At 44.2% G+C, this 16,727-nt stretch overlaps 1 protein-coding gene across 1 annotated transcript; it reads left to right on the plus strand.

Moving 5' to 3' along the window:
- Nucleotides 1–528: 528 nt before the first annotated feature.
- On the plus strand, nucleotides 529–12,106 carry tnfrsf11b (tumor necrosis factor receptor superfamily, member 11b). The gene is made up of 3 exons (XM_080484368.1): nucleotides 529–2,853; nucleotides 9,637–9,813; nucleotides 9,983–12,106. Exons 1-3 carry the CDS (start codon nucleotides 2,466–2,468, stop codon nucleotides 10,303–10,305), a joined length of 888 nt encoding a protein of 295 aa, XP_080340494.1. The 5' UTR covers nucleotides 529–2,465; the 3' UTR covers nucleotides 10,306–12,106.
- Nucleotides 12,107–16,727: the final 4,621 nt, after the last annotated feature.

The following is a 16,727-nucleotide window of genomic DNA, read 5'->3' on the forward strand; positions in this document are numbered from 1 at the left end:
TGACTCGGCTAACTGCCGGCCTGCTGTGCAGTGAGACCGTATTGCTAGCTCTCTGTATGTCGCTATTAAAATGTTCAAACACTTTTGCTATGTGAATTATATTATAAATTTCCATAGTTTAGTTAACTGAGGTATATAATGTACAGTGTACTTTGTCAACAACTGTATGTGTGTAACGTGTTTCTTGTGCTGAGCAATCATAAAACGGCTGCGAAGACGCACTGGGTGAGGCACGCCGTTCTCCTGCCTCATGGTAGAGGGCGCTAGTGATCCCAGGGATCCTTCTTGCGACTCCTCGGCTGCAGAATAAGTGACAACTAGCTACAGTTAGCAAGTCAAGTGCAGCGGCAGCGATCGTTTATTTTTTCCTCTCGCCTGGACTTACTTTTAACATGAAGGATTACAGATCTAAAATAAAACAGTTTTCTAAACTTTTGTTCAGAAGGAGCGGCGCATGGACTTCATTTATAAGTAAAGGTAAGACCATAATAACGTTTTTTTTTTTATTAAATGTGCTTTTTTGTGTGCTACAGTTTGTATGTGTAAAGAATGCTGGTATGAGCTTTTAAACATAACCCGTTAACTGCTGCCAATCAAATGGTGAATAAGATCCTCTTTAGGGTTCATATGTTTGTAAATCTGACTGTGATGAAGTCAGTGCCTCACCAGCCATGAACCTCACCGCACGTCACTGCATACCAGTATAATCAGCTTGTATTGCTTCTGCTCAGAACTCTTAATAACATGATCATATACGGGAGAACGGTCCGGTACAAGGACACCAGCTGCAGCGAAGGTCGAGCTGACATCCTGCTTATCTGAAGGATGTACAATTGTGATATCTAAAACTTCTCGGGGCAGAACACAAGGTGAAGGCAGTTTCGGTAAAAACAACATATGATCTCCACACCATATGTGCAGGGAGGGGTGAAAGAAATGCTTATAAACCAAAGTTTTTGTACACTCTGGGCTCTTCATCAATTGAAGCCTGATCCTCCTGGACAGACTGGTGCTTGAGCCCGAGATCTCGTTTTATTCCATGTATTTATTCTTGAGGTAATTATCTGTGAAACTGTGTGATTAAATCCACTCTTGTTTCCTCATCAATAAAAGAACACATTAATGACTGTTTTTCCTTCAACAACTTTAAATCATATAAAACCCAAATGAGCTTTTTGCAGTCTATTTTCAGAAACTTGTAGTTCTTTCCCCACCATGGCGGACGTCACTAACTTGCGCTGCCGTCGCATTATTATGACGTCACTAAGTGAAAGTGCTGTCTTACTGCCACACTAACGTGATCACCTTTCACTAACTCCTTTAGGAAGTCTCCTAACACCTTTCACTAACTCCTTTAGGAAGCCTCCTGACACCTTTCACTAACTCCTTTAGGAAGCCTCCTAACACCTTTCCTTAACTCCTTTAGGAAGCCTCCTGACACCTTTCACTAACTCCTTTAGGAAGTCTCCTAACACCTTTCACTAACTCCTTTAGGAAGCCTCTTAACACCTTTCACTAACTCCTTTAGGAAGCCTCCTAACACCTTTCCTTAACTCCTTTAGGAAGCCTCTTAACACCTTTCACTAACTCCTTTAGGAAGCCTCTTAACACCTTTCACTAACTCCTTTAGGAAGCCTCCTGACACCTTTCACTAACTCCTTTAGGAAGCCTCTTAACACCTTTCACTAACTCCTTTAGGAAGCCTCCTGACACCTTTCACTAACTCCTTTAGGAAGCCTCCTGACACCTTTCACTAACTCCTTTAGGAAGCCTCCTGACACCTTTCACTAACTACTTTAGGAAGTCTCCTGACACGCTTCCTTAACCCCGTGACGTCATCCAGGGGGTTAAGGTAAAGTCGATAGTTAAGGAGAGAGGAGGGACTTTTCGGACGTACTCTCTTTCTCTTTTCCGGCCTTAAGCTGGTGAAAGCACGGCCATGTTCTGTGCAGCTGATCATGTGGTGAGGATGTCTTTGTTTGGTAAAAATCATTGTGTTAATTCGTAACAGGTCGGTGGTTCTTAAGCCGGCCACAGTAAGGAAACACGCAGAACCCTGAGAGAAGAGATAAAAATAATATCTCACTAAAATGCAACAAAAAACACCAATGAATATCACGGAATCCCTGAGAGCTAGGTGAGATGGAAATGTGAAACTGAGCTGTAAAGACAAGAGGGGAAAAAAGAAACAAGAAAAACAAAGAGGAAATGAAAGTGAAGAAAAAAAAGAAATCAAATCAATCTCGGCAGAGAGAACCACTGGATTAGAGCGGATAGAGCACACTGAGTCATCAACCCACATACCGTAAACACGTTACTATGATGAATGAGTAAACTGAGTGAGTATTTCTGTATATAGGATTACTAATGGAGGGATGACGTCATGATGAGAGTTTGGCGGGGATAAATAGAGTCGAGGACACGGAGGAAGAGCAGAGCAGAGCAGAGCAGCACACTGTCTCCAGATGTTGGTGTCCATCCTCCTCCTCGTGCTGTCCGTGCGGCTGCGCGCCACCGCGTCGCCTCTCACCTTCCAGTACCGGGACCCGGTCACGGGCACGGCGCTGAGCTGCGATCGCTGCCCGCCGGGCACCTACCTGCTCAGCCGCTGCTCGTCCACGCAGAAGAGCGTGTGCGCGCCGTGTCCCGAGGGCTCGTACACGGAGCTGTGGAATTACATCGGGAACTGTTTCCGCTGCCGTGCGTGTGAATCTCTACAAGTGGTGAAGAGCGCGTGCACGGCCACTGCCGACTGCCGTTGCGAGTGCCAGCCTGAGTTCTACTTCAACCCGGACAACGGCGCATGCGTGCGACACCGCGAGTGCCCGCCCGGGCACGGCGTGCTGACAGCAGGTAAATTCACTCACTCAAACACCTGCTGGATGTGTGACGTCATCCTGTCATCCACTCCTGAAAGTCAAGGTTCCTTTCTAGCAGTGCACACACACTGGATTGTTGGCCAGATAACACAATGTTCACTACACACAATGCACACTACACACAAAACTCACTACACACAATGCACACTACACACAAAACTCACTACACACAATGCTCACTACACACAATACTCACTACACACAATGCTCACAACACACAATGCTCACTACACACAATGCTCACTACACACAAAACTCACTACACACAATGCACACTACACACAATACTCACTACACACAATGCTCACTACACACAATACTCACTACACACAATACTCACTACACACAATGCTCACAACACACAATGCTCACTACACACAATACTCACTACACACAATGCTCACAACACACAATGCACACTACACACAAAACTCACTACACACAATGCTCACTACACACAATACTCACTACACACAATGCACACTACACACAATGCACACTACACACAATGCTCACTACACACAATGCACACTACACACAAAACTCACTACACACAATGCTCACTACACACAATATTCACTACACACAATACTCACTACACACAATGCACACTACACACAATGCACACTACACACAAAACTCACTACACACAATACTCACTACACACAATACTCACTACACACAATGCACACTACACACAATGCTCACAACACACAATGCACACTACACACAAAACTCACTACACACAATGCTCACTACACACAATACTCACTACACACAATACTCACTACACACAATACTCACTACACACAATGCTCACTACACACAATACTCACTACACACAATACTCACTACACACAATGCTCACTACTCACAATGCTCACTACACACAATACTCACTACACACAATGCACACTACACACAATGCTCACTACTCACAATGCTCACTACACACAATACTCACTACACACAATACTCACTACACACAATGCTCACTACACACAATACTCACTACACACAATACTCACTACACACAATGCTCACTACTCACAATGCTCACTACACACAATACTCACTACACACAATACTCACTACACACAATGCACACTACACACAATGCTCACTACACACAATGCACACTACACACAATGCACACTACACACAATACTCACTACTCACAATGCTCACTACTCACAATGCTCACTACACACAATACTCACTACACACAATACTCACTACACACAATGCACACTACACACAATGCTCACTACTCACAATGCTCACTACACACAATACTCACTACACACAATACTCACTACACACAATGCTCACTACACACAATACTCACTACACACAATACTCACTACACACAATGCTCACTACTCACAATGCTCACTACACACAATACTCACTACACACAATACTCACTACACACAATGCACACTACACACAATGCTCACTACACACAATGCACACTACACACAATGCACACTACACACAATACTCACTACTCACAATGCACCCAGCAGTGGTTCCAGCTCCTCAGTAAGGAAAGCAGCTATTGGCTGTCCTCAAAGTCGCAAAAAATGAGATCTCGCTTAATTTGCATAATTGAACATTGGCGTGTAATTGTAAAGCACACTGGAGGAAAGAGGAATAAAGTCGTGGAAGAGACAAAGTAAGTAAAAACAAAACCGCCCTGAATATGTTTGGAACTGCAAATGAGCGTTCTGCTGCTGATTCTGGTGTTTTTGTTTTTTGTTTTTGTCATTGAAATGGGACCGCGAGTCAAATGAGGTGATTTATTGGATCTGTTTTAGTGTGATTGAAAAAACATTGATATTTACTTGCCGCTCAGTAAAGCGGCGGCGGCGGCCTTGCGCATGCGCGGTTCATTCTCAGTGTGGACGCAGTGTGGTGAGGGTCTCCTCTGCAGGGAGGATGGGGCTCCTGTCAGACTGAACGCAGGTCTGTGGACGCTGCAGGACGGGCTGAGGACGGGCTGAGGACGGGCTCACAGCAGGACCCGGTGACTGGAGAACCATACGTGCTTTCACGTCAGAGTCGCCAAACACACTAGAGGGTCGCCAATAACACCAGAAAAAGTCACGAGATTTGTCGCTCGTTGCTTTTCACAAATAAAAAGTCGCCAACAGGACCTGAAAAGTCGCCAGATTTAGCGCGAGAACAGTGGCACCCAGGGCCATTTCTAGCTTTGTGGGGTGCCTTGGAAAGATGCTATTTGGGGACTCTTAGTTTGTCAAACTATAATGAAGCGGCTCATTATTCTTTAGATTTTCCTCCGTCAACCTTACATATTAAATTAAATGGCTCATTTCGAGCCACTCAGGCAAGTTTAACTGATCGAGAAAAAAAACCTATAATACATGGAAAACAATAATCCTCCATACCTCTATAAATAAAAAAGAAACTGAGTATATGTAAAAACAAGATGTGGTCATGTGACAGCTGCTGGCTCATCTCACGGTTTGATGCTGGTTATTGTAAGAGCAGTGAGGCGATCCTGTCCCTGGATGACCTCACGGAGGTCTCGGTGAGCTGAGGCCACAGCTCGTTCTCAGGTCTGGGTTACAGTTCCTCCAGATGTTTATTGTGTGTGAAAGCGAGAAGCTCTCGAGCCGTTATGTCATTGGAAGGTAATTTTGGCTATTTCTTTCATTATTCTTTTTTTCTTTTTAAAACCTTGTACTGGTTTGCCAAAAACAGGCAACTGACCACAAAAATCTGTAGATGAAGACGGTCCTGAAGAACTGGACGGTCCATGAAGTTGGACAGAGCCCTCTGGCTCAGTACCTTGAGATCAGAACTATTTTAGAATTGTTCTTGTAAAGACAAAGCGCTTTAGGTTTTCAAGCAAAAATGATCTTAAGCATAACTTTTCATAACTGCAGTAATACAGAAAATTTAAATGAACCTGCTTTTATCATGTACACAATTACACAGTTGTGGCTTTTAAGGGGTTCATGTATTATTTACACATAGTACAAGTTTAAGTAATAAAACTAAGATAAATGTTCTCCTGCCACAATAGAATAAAATAAACATCAACAGGCCAACTATTTACACTTCACACTTGTAATTGGAGACCTATTGTGTATAATACTCACTGCAATTGTTATAGTATTGCTTGATAATGATAAAGTAATGCTCAATGTCAAATCACTGAGAGACCGTTTCCACTGAGAAAAGACCGAGCGTCCGTCAGTCAGTCTCTCGGCAGCACACACTGTACAGTCATGCTGCTTCCATGAAGCAAAGCCTAAAACTGGAATATGACAAACAAATCCAACCAGCCTGCCGACCTTTATCTGAGGTGAGCAGGCGCGCAAGACAAATAAACAAATGTGCTGGAAAGTTTCCAGGAGGACGTTTAACGCTGAGTTTTTAAAGAAAACTCATGTCCCACCTTTATCCTTTTACTGTCCTCCTCCTGCCATTTCCTTTTCCTTCTGTTTTTCCACCCACTGGGATAAATGATTGTTCGTGCATGCTACTGAGAGCCCCGATCGCTCATGACCTATTGCAGGAGCTATTCTGTCTGGGGTCTCCTTCTTTTTCCATTACAAATCGCATTAACAATATTACATGCAAAGTCACACACAGTCACACAGGACAAACCGTGAAGCTCGCTGTGAAACCAAATAAAACATATATCTGTCAAAAGAACACATATAAACAAAAAACACCACATAATATCTATGGGGGTTATCCAGAAATCAAAATAAACCAGTTACAATAACGATTGTTATTATTACCATTGTCCATTATTATTGATATTACAATCGTCATTATTAAGTGCTGATCAGATAGTTAATCAGAATCCATTCTTGTGTAAACAAAAACACTTTTAACTTCTTCTGAAAACATCTTCTGTTCTCTGACAAGGAAAATGCATTCCAGGCAACCATGGCTCTGTAATAAACAGCTGCATTTGATTAGTTTTACAGCATTGAATGCTCATTGTAATAACCTGTTAATTGTTCCCATCATATCTGTCGCCGGTGTTTCGAATTAAATGGCATCCCTGTTAACTGTTGACCAACTTCTTTTAGTCGTTGCTGTTCGTAATTGCAGATGTTAAAGTGAGACTTACTTCGAAACCTTATTGTAAATGCGGTTCAACGGGTTTGTAATATCAGATGTCGGACGGCAGTGAACATGGAAACCAGTTAATCCGCAGCACCGGCCCGCAGCGTGTCACTCAATGTGACAGAGCGCTCCAACAAGTGTGACATCATAATGCCATGAAACCCACGGTTCCACCGCACGAAAGGTTCAGGGAAGGAACGGAGCGGTTCGGAGCGGTACGGCAAAGCAGACCCCGGCCGAAATTTGGGTGGTGTGTCCACCGCAGAGGGGAGGGTTAAAATGTGGGCGGAGTTTAGAGCTCTGCAGATATGTGACGTTGCAACAGTAATCTCAGACGCAGCGACAGATCTGGACCTTCTGAATCCTCTGTTGTTGTTTACATCCTCTGGTTTGCACTAGTTGTTTAGTTCTTTTAATTTTTACTTTTTGCAGCGACAGAGCTGCAGCTGCTACTTCTGTGTTGGTTCCGAGAGAGCGACCGTCGCCCCGGCTTTGTGACACCGGAGTGCGGTCAGTGCCGGTGGAGTGGACTCGGTAGAGCATCGATTACGTAGCGTTTGCTCCAGAGTCCCGGTCTCCGTCCTGCCTCACGCCTGCTCTTTCTGGACCAACATGACAGTTGCGCAGCAAAATGCTAAACAAAAAAGAACAACCAGTGCAAAGCTGAAAATGTTAACAACAGAGGATTCACACAGCCGACATGTTAAAATATTGAGGGCGGGAAGTAAATCACTGACCAATCAGCAAACAGCTCCTTTAAACCGGACCTGTTCCATGGTCTTGAGTACCCCGACGGAGGGGTAGTGGAAAAGCCTCCACCTGTGGAGCGGTATTTTCCGGAAAATCTCAAATTCTTGTGGTGGAAACCCGAACCGTAACGGACTGTACCAGTCCATTCCCGCACTTTTTGTGCGGTGGAAACACGCCTAAAAATACCAGTCTCACCGTAGCATTGGAATTTTTCTAGGGAGGGCAGCAAGCCAGCAGCAGGACCACTACCTCCTCCTTTGTGCAAGAAGAAACAGGAGGAGCTCTGTAACATGACCTCCATCAGGCCACTAATGTGATGATTCTGCTCAAACTGTCAGAAACAGACTTCACCAGGGTGCTATGATTTCCCACGTCCACAAGGGGGAGTTGTTCTTACAGCCCAACCAGAGAGCCATTGGCATTTTGCCAGAGAACAGCCATATTGGCAGATTGGCCATTGACGTCCTGTGTTCTTCACAGATGAGAGCAGCTTCACACTGAGCACATGTGACAGATGTGACAGAGTCTGGAGAACGTGGAGAACGTTCTGCTACAGCAACATCCTCCAGCATGAGAGGTTTGGCCGTGGGGCAGTAATGGTGTCGGGAGGCATTTCTTTGGATGGCCCACAGCCCTCCATGTGCTAGCCAGAGGTACCCTGACTGCCATTAGGTACCGGGATGAGATCCTCAGACCCAGTGTGAGACCAGATGCTGGTGCAGTGGTTCCTGGGTTCCTTCTGATGCAGGACAATGCCAGGCCTCATGTGGCTGAAGTGTGTCAACAGTTCTTCCATGATGAAGGTCTTGATGCTCTGGACTGTCCTGCCCGTTCCCCAGACCTGAATCAACTGAGCACATCTGGACATCGTGTCTCGTTCCAGCCATTCAAGATAATTGTAATTCTACTCAAATGAGACTGAGCATACAGGTTTGGGGCCCCCTGGTGGCCTGGGAGCACAAGGCACTTGCCTCGTTGGAAGAAGTAGGAAAAAACGGCCCTGACTACACACACAACACACACTGCACGAGTGCGGAGTGTGTCCTTTTCATAACAGATGTAGCTGCACGTTGCTGCCCCGCAGAGGCCAATGACAGCAACGAGACCAGGATGTGTTGATGATGGAAGGGAGAATGATGGGAGGTGGAGAGGTTCTGCTGTTTCCTGGATTTCTTCACAAATAATCATTTTCATAATAATACAGAATTATGATAGATTAATATTCAAAAGCTCAGCGGGAACCTGTAAGTTGACTCCAGCCTCACTTCGCCGGGCCAGTCACCAGATTCGTTTAATGTTGTTTTTCCTGAAAATCAGTGTTGAAATGATCAAAATTAGAGAAGATGTGAAGAGTGAAGATCCTGCTGATTGTCAGCTTCGCGGGATTCATTGAAATAACAACAAAACAATGTGTGTTTGGACTTTGGCCTTACAGCCGCTCACAACTGCTCACGGCTGCTCACAACTGTTCTCTGCTGTTCACAGCTGCTCTCTGCTGTTCACAGCTGCTCTCTGCTGCTCTCTGCTGTTCACAGCTGCTCTCTGCTGCTCACGGCTGCTCACACTGACTTGAATAAACTTCCAGTTAGTGAGCAAACTCACTAATTTGACGTTTCATGTTGAATTGCAGATGAAGAGATGAAGTGACTCGTTGGACTTTGTTGCTCTAACAACAAAAATGATGTTTCATGTTTCAGCTGTAATTCAGGAAACATGATCTTGGGTTGTTTTTTTTTTACTGTTTTTTTTTTCAGATGTGATGGTAAATTTTAATATTTCCAGACGACGTGACGCTCCAGGCCCACGTTATCTGGTGGGAGCAGAAACACCAGGACATGATGTGTCAAACCTGCAGTGCCAGGACCTTTGTTTTGAAGTGACCCTGTTTATTCTGCAGGGACTCCCAGCCAGGACACTGAGTGTCAGACCTGCAGTAACAGGACCTTCTCAGACGTCAGCTCGGCTCGACTGGGCTGCGAGCAGCAGCAGAATTGCAGCGCCGGCGGCCTGCAGACGCTCGTCTCTGGATCCAACTGGCACGATAGCGTGTGTGTCGACTGCCAGCAGCTCCAGGGTGAGTCTCTGTCTCTGCAGTCTGTACATCCAGCTGGTCACCATCCTTTCAGATTAAACCTCTGAACGTTTGAGTTTATCAGGTTTGTGCTCCCAGTCAAAAGGTTTCCATTGGGTTGTCGTCAGACTTTACTTCCTGTCGTCATGCGTTCACTTGTTGTCCTCTGCAGACGGAGCCGTCTACCTCAAACCGATTCTGCCACCGTTCTTCCTCCACCATCGGATGAATGTGAAGCAGCTGCGTCGCGTCGTGCTCAGGCTCCCGACCAGCCACAGCCAGAAACCCAAGAGAACGTCGGGACTCGACGTTGCGGAGCTTCACCGGCGACTCAACACGTGGGTGGAATCGGCCTCGTCTGCTAACATCCGCCGGCTCCCCAGAACCATGATTGCAGCGGGGGCCCGCCTGTTGGCTGAGAGGCTGCGGAGGAAGCTGCAGAGCATCGAGGCAGCCCGGTGGAAGCTCTGTGGTCAGGAGCTGCAGAACATCTAATTCAGGGGTCGGCGACCTTCAATACTCAAAGAGCCATTTGGAGCCGTTTCCCACTGATCACAACACCCCCCCCGGACATGGTGAACTCCTCACGGACAACTCGTCATGCGTCATGTGCGCAAAGAAGACCATTCTTCGCGAGAAACAAAACCATGTGATACTATACTAAATATATATGGACATATACTAGATATATGAAACAAATATAAAATATCAATTTGGAAATATGTAAAACTACACGGTACAGGATTTATTTTCTCCCAAAAATTCAGATATTCCATCCATGGACAAGTTGTCCTACAATTCCGCACACACACACACATAGTCCCACTCATTGTCGCTATAGTATTATTAAATTGACGGATATATGCATGAGATTGGCATTTTTAGAACCATGAGTGTGAGTGGTGTGGCTTTCAATGTCATTTAGTTGTCACTATTTAGTTGTCACAATGTCACTATTATTTAGCGTTAAGCGAATAATTGCAGCTCTCTGTGGCTGTGAGCATGAAGCATCGTTCTTCTACACGTCTGCTGATTGATAGTGAGCATCGTCTCTCTCAACGAGTCGGCAATATTAAAATATCTCATCTGTCGTAAACACTCCCGTTATTGTTCACATACGGCGCTTTGCACACACTGGTTGTTTTGTTGACTGGGTTTATTGAAACGACGGCGCTCCGCAGCACCGCGGTCTACTGACGAAGTTCAGACGCTCCTCTCAGTGAGAGGAGGAGATCTAGTGGGAGATGGACGCTGCAGTCCGGATTGAGAACGTTTTCCGCCGTGTCACCGATAGAGGAAGCTCACGGCTTCGTATGACCATAGAGCTGCAGCTGCAGTGAGCTGCGGTTGCAACTTCCACATTCTTCGCACCACTATTGTTGCATAATGATGTCGTTCACAACCCCGCCTACATTTCACCGCACTGTCTGCAGTGGATCACAGTTGGTCTGGGTGCGCTTTGCCTTACCATACCGCCGCGCTCAGGGATGTACTGCATTGGGACCGAGGCTGCGGAGCAGAGGGACAAAAGAGTAGCATGCGGCCCCGGAGCCTCGGGTTGCTGACACCTGCTGTAGTTGCTTGCCAAGTCGTCTGGAGCTGCAGAACATGTACCCCTGATTTAGCAACAGCTCTTTGTCTATCCACCACCAAAGCCCCGGCCTATTTGGGTCTAAACGGCGGCAAAGCTGACCTCACATCGTTTCGAGGCCAGAGCGGAGTCTGACATGTCATCAGCTGGGGGCGGAGTTATTGTTACCTACGAGTCGGAAGAGACACTGAACCGGCTTTCTACAGCCAACACGGAGCCCCGGAGTGGTTACAGAGAAAATAAATAACGCGTGGGAAGGAAATAAGCCATTCCCTCAAGTTAATAACTCAATAGAACGAGATAGACCACTCAGGTCATCTGGATCAGGTCTTCTATCAGTGCGTTCAGTTTCTATGCTCCACATATCTGGAACAAACTCCCAGAAAAATGTCGGTCAGCTGAAACTTTCAGCACATTTAAATCAAGGTTGAAGACTCACCTGTTCTCAGCTGCCTTTGACAAAATTATTTGATCAATTACTTTAAGTCTTATTTTAACTCAAACTCTGCACTGTAACTTTTCCTTTTTTGATCCTTTTAAATGTTTTTTATTCTTAAATTTTAATGACTTCTTTTAATGATTTTAAAGATGTGTTTTCTAATGTGTTTTTATCTGCTGCTTTAATGTATTTGTGAAGCACTTTGAATCACCTTGTTGAAATGTGCTATATGAATAAACTTCTTTTGCTTTGCTTCAACTAACTTCACTTCCAGGTCTTGTGTGGCGTTATGACCGCAGGCTGAGGTCTGCATGAGGCAGCAGGAGGCGCTCCACTATGAGACGCTCCACAGAACTTCTTTATAATGAAGCCAGACTTTTGGTTCATCAGTAACTACTAAACAAACTACAAACTACTGTAAATCAAAGCTTAGATTATTTTAACCACAAAAGAAGCCTTTCAATGGCTTCATGTGAAAGAGAATTTTAATTAGCGTGTGTTTACATAGGTTGCCATTGGAATCGGCTGTAGAGCTGTGTTCTATAATTCTACACCTCCATTCCTCCATGTTGAAGCTTTTGATTCAGACACATCTAGAAATAAAGTGAAAGGAGCAGAAATCCACCATGTAAGGCCCAAATGTTGAAAAATAAGCCCCAAGCTCATTCACGTGTTATTTATTTATGTCCTATGGCCACTCCGGGGCTCCGGACTAAAGCAAGACGGACGTGAAAAAACAACAATGGAGCAACAAGGAGACGCTTGTTTTCTGGCTCTTTGGTCTGCATCTGAGGTTCAGGTCAGACTGGATGGAGCGATCCGGACTAAACCGATGAATATAGTCCGTCTCCTCGTTCCTCTACATCGGTGAAATCAGTGACGTATGAGGTTTTGGAGTGACGCACTGACGTGGCTCTCACTGGCTCCATTGACGATAGAAAAACAACCGGCTCTTTTGCGGTGCTCATTAAAGAACTGGCCCTGGAACCAGCCCTGAACTCGCTCCTGGTTCTTTTTGGTGGTAAAGTCCTATCAGGAATCTGCCTGGGCACCACAGCCAGCAGGGGGTCCTGCAGCCACTGCAGCCCCATGCAAATCCTCCCCCTCGCACTTTTCAAGGGACACTGACAGCACCAATGGGCTTTCAGCTAGCCACTGATTGGCTGGAGCCCCCAGGATCTGACACCTTTGAATTCCCCCACCTTATCAAGCCAAAATGATATTTTTTCTCCCTGGCTTTCTAAAAAAAATTCCATCCACATGCCACTATGAACACGGCTCAACACAAGGCTTTAGGGCATGTAGTACATATGCCAGGCCTTTAATGATAATAATGTTGGGCTGAAGATTCCAGTGAACTGCTCCCCAAAGTTTCTCCCCCAGAGGAAAAACACCAGCAACAATAAACAGGCCATAAAACAGCAGGGGAGCGAGCCAGTTTTACGACCCCCCAGGTTGACAATCAATAAGGATGGTCGAATCCGACCCAAACACCACAGGGGTCCAAAATTCAACTTGGTGAGAAACTTTTCTTACCAACTCTCTCTGCTTCTCAATCTGACCATCGAGGGAGAGACATGTCTCTCCTACCTCAGGATGGTATAGAGAGCACCCAACTTCCAACAAAAGAAACACCAAGACCAGCCCGCTGGACGAGCAGGACCCAGTTTGGACTACATCTTCTGTTTTCCTCTATTTTTCCTGTTTTTGGGGGAATCTGGAGACCGGAGCCATCGTCTCCTCTCCAAAATCACCCTCTCAGCTGTCTACTCCTGCAGCTGAAGCCAAACCTCTGAATTCAGGACGCTGAATTCAGACCCGGTAACAACCAGTTACCACAGCCTCCCAGAACCAACAGCACCAAACCACGGAGGGTGAGAGCTTTTGTCTGGGCAGAGATATTGTTCGAATGATGTTCTGTTGAAAATGCAATGTGTTTCAATGTGCCGCTGATAAGGCCGCAGCATCGCATATGTTTGTGTTCAAGCGCACCAACCAAGTCCAGGACTCTGGTTTTCCACCTCAGAACCAGAGGTCCAAGTGAACTCCAGGCCCACTGGGAGCTCTGTGTGGAGGAACCAGGGTTCAGAACCGAGCGTCATCAGAAATCTCTGTCGTTCTCTTCTCTCCCCCTCTTTCACTAACCCGCAGCTCCCCGCCCCCCTTAACTGATCAAGATAAGCTCACACAGACAACTGCATGTAACACCCAAGTGTTACCCCCCCCCCCCCCCCCCCCCTAATAGATTAGCTCTCCGTGTTAGATGTCGTTTGCTACTTGAATGTGTTGATTTATGAGATGATTTCAGAATTATTTATGAATTAGTATATTTTGTTAATAAACGCCTGTTAGCTGAATTGAAGGCTTCCTGGTGATTATTGTGTATTTATTGTTGACAATTCACTGGTTTGTAACAGTCTGTGCTCGGATCTCACACCTTCCATTCTACTTAAGATTGTTATATTTTATGCAGAAATATTAACTATCTTAAATAAACTTTTACAAACGAGACTGATATTTTGGTATTAGCTATGTCCAGTTTATCTGGTGGTGCCCCGATATATTGTTAATACATAAATAACAAATTTATGCAAATTAACAATTTTTTTATTAATAAATTATTTTTGATAATTTATTCTTTTTTTTTTTTTTTAAGTAATTACTCAATTACTTTAGGAGTTGTAAATGACCGTGTACTTCCATTAATAATTAAAATTTTTCATAAATTACTTCCAGTGATTTATTACTTTCAGTAATCTATTACTTACAGTAATTTAATGCTAATAACCAACCATAAATCCCAACAATAATAATAATGCATTGGTTTTATATAGCGCTTTTATGGACACTCAAAGACACTTTACACTGCATTATTCATTCACTCCATACTCAATGGTGGTAAATTACATACTGTCTGTAGTCACAACTGCCCTGGGGCAGACTGACATTTTGCGCCATCGGCCCCTCTGACCACCACCAACCACTCACTCTCACACTGTATACACAGAGGCAGGTGTTTTTAGCGTTCGGTGTCTTGCCCAAGGACACTTCGGCATGTGGGCAAGTAGAGATGGGAATTGAACCGGCAACCTTTTGGTTTGGGAGACGACCACTCTACCAACGTCACGGAGCACATTGACTTACAAAACTTCGAGTTACATCTTCTATCTTCGAGGTCTACGCTCTTGCTTCTCCTCTAGCTTAGCACCAGTAGCTTCTGCAGCTCTACCTGGAGCATGTAGTCTGCCATTGCTGTGGTTATTAGATGACATTGTGGGCCGTGGGGGGGGGGGGGGGGGGGGGGGGGTCGTGTCATCTTTTTTCCGCAGATTATCATCTTTGTTGTCCACACCGCAAGGTTTTACAATTTTCCCACCCTGGCAAGCGTGTTGAAAAAAAACGTCCAAAAATGGTGTGTTTATGTCAACTGGTGTTCTCGTGTGGACGGCCCCCCCAAAAGCCTCAGAAGCCACCAACTTCCCAGGCCTGGACAACAGCCAAACTAGTTCTTCAGTGACTATGTGGTAACTAACTACTGGGCATTTACATGAGATGATTAGTTAAACCTGATGCTCCGCACAGAACTGTTTTACTTTGATGAAGATGTGTTGATTCTATTACTTGTGATTGAGTTCTATTGATGATGATATCAGGAGGAGTTTTCAAGCTGTAAACCAACGTTAGCTCTGACACACGCACGCACGCACGCACGCACGCACGCACACACGCACACACACACACACCAAGCTGTATATAGGTAGTTAGAATCGTGTTTTTTTTTGTTTTCATTGTAAATAAATATAATTTTTGGAATCATGTTTTATTAATGAGCACAAAGGTGAATGAAATGTCAACATCTTCTGTGTCAAGAACTCCAAAATCCTTCAGGCTTTACTGTTACATTGATTACAATTACCAGTGTCAACTATTAATTCAAATTTCAAATGAATTGTTTCGTATATCTCATAAGACTGATATAACTGATTTGGCCATCATTTCCTTTTAAACAGGTGGTGCTCCCAAGTATCTGATAAAAATCTGATTAAAATGTCAATAAAATAATTAATAACCATCTTTGATCATTATTAATCATTATCAATAGCCAACATAAATGGTACCACATGATCCTTATGAGTTTAGAAATCTCTACACAAGTCAGAGATAAACTGTAATTTAGTTATTCATATCAATTGACATGAGGTGCAGCGACATGGTGGTGATTTCTTTACTCCTTAAAGTGAATTTCACTTCATGCTTCAAAATAAAGCAAAGACATGAAAAAGTTTTTGATGGATTTTTTTAAATGTGGAAATAAACGTATAGAGTCAGAAACAGGTTTTTACTAAAATCAACACTAAACAAAACCTCAGACATTCATTTGACATGCAGACAAGGATTCAACTCCCAACAGTAATCTTTTGCTGTCACAATAATCTGGTGTTGTCACAGTAATCTGTTACAGGTACAGTAATCTGTTGCTGTCACAGTAATCTGTTACTGGTAGTAATCTGTTTTTACTCTGTAAAGTGACCATGGGTGACTTGAAAGGCGCCTCCAAATAAAATGTATTAATATTTATCATAATGCAGTTTAATGATTTAAAATGTTATTTTCTGCACTTTTACAGTCTTTATTTAATTTCATTAACTGGTCAAATTGAAGCTATATTCCAGATGATAATGACAGAGAATGATTTAAATGATGAGATCGATTGAAATCATTTTCAATCCAAACCAACAACTCCTACTTGATTTGCTCTAAACTAATCGATATTTGGAATGTAACGTGTTGAACTACTTTGTTTCTTTTTTCAGTATTATCCCTTTAAAAAAAAACAACAACAAAACAATGGCTTTTTATTTTCAAATGTACAAAACTTTAAGAAAA

The sequence above is a fragment of the Lipophrys pholis genome (genome assembly GCF_963383615.2).
Source record: "Lipophrys pholis genome assembly, chromosome: 17".
In the NCBI taxonomy this organism is placed as follows: Eukaryota; Metazoa; Chordata; class Actinopteri; order Blenniiformes; family Blenniidae; genus Lipophrys; species Lipophrys pholis.

Bases quoted from the DNA above. Each gene is read 5' to 3' on its own strand.
- tnfrsf11b (XM_080484368.1), top strand. From the start codon at position 2,466: ATGTTGGTGTCCATCCTCCTCCTCGTGCTGTCCGTGCGGCTGCGCGCC. The intron at 2,854-9,636 runs GTAAATTCACTC...TTTATTCTGCAG, and splicing joins GCACGGCGTGCTGACAGCAG to GGACTCCCAGCCAGGACACT. The intron at 9,814-9,982 runs GTGAGTCTCTGT...TGTCCTCTGCAG, and splicing joins CGACTGCCAGCAGCTCCAGG to ACGGAGCCGTCTACCTCAAA.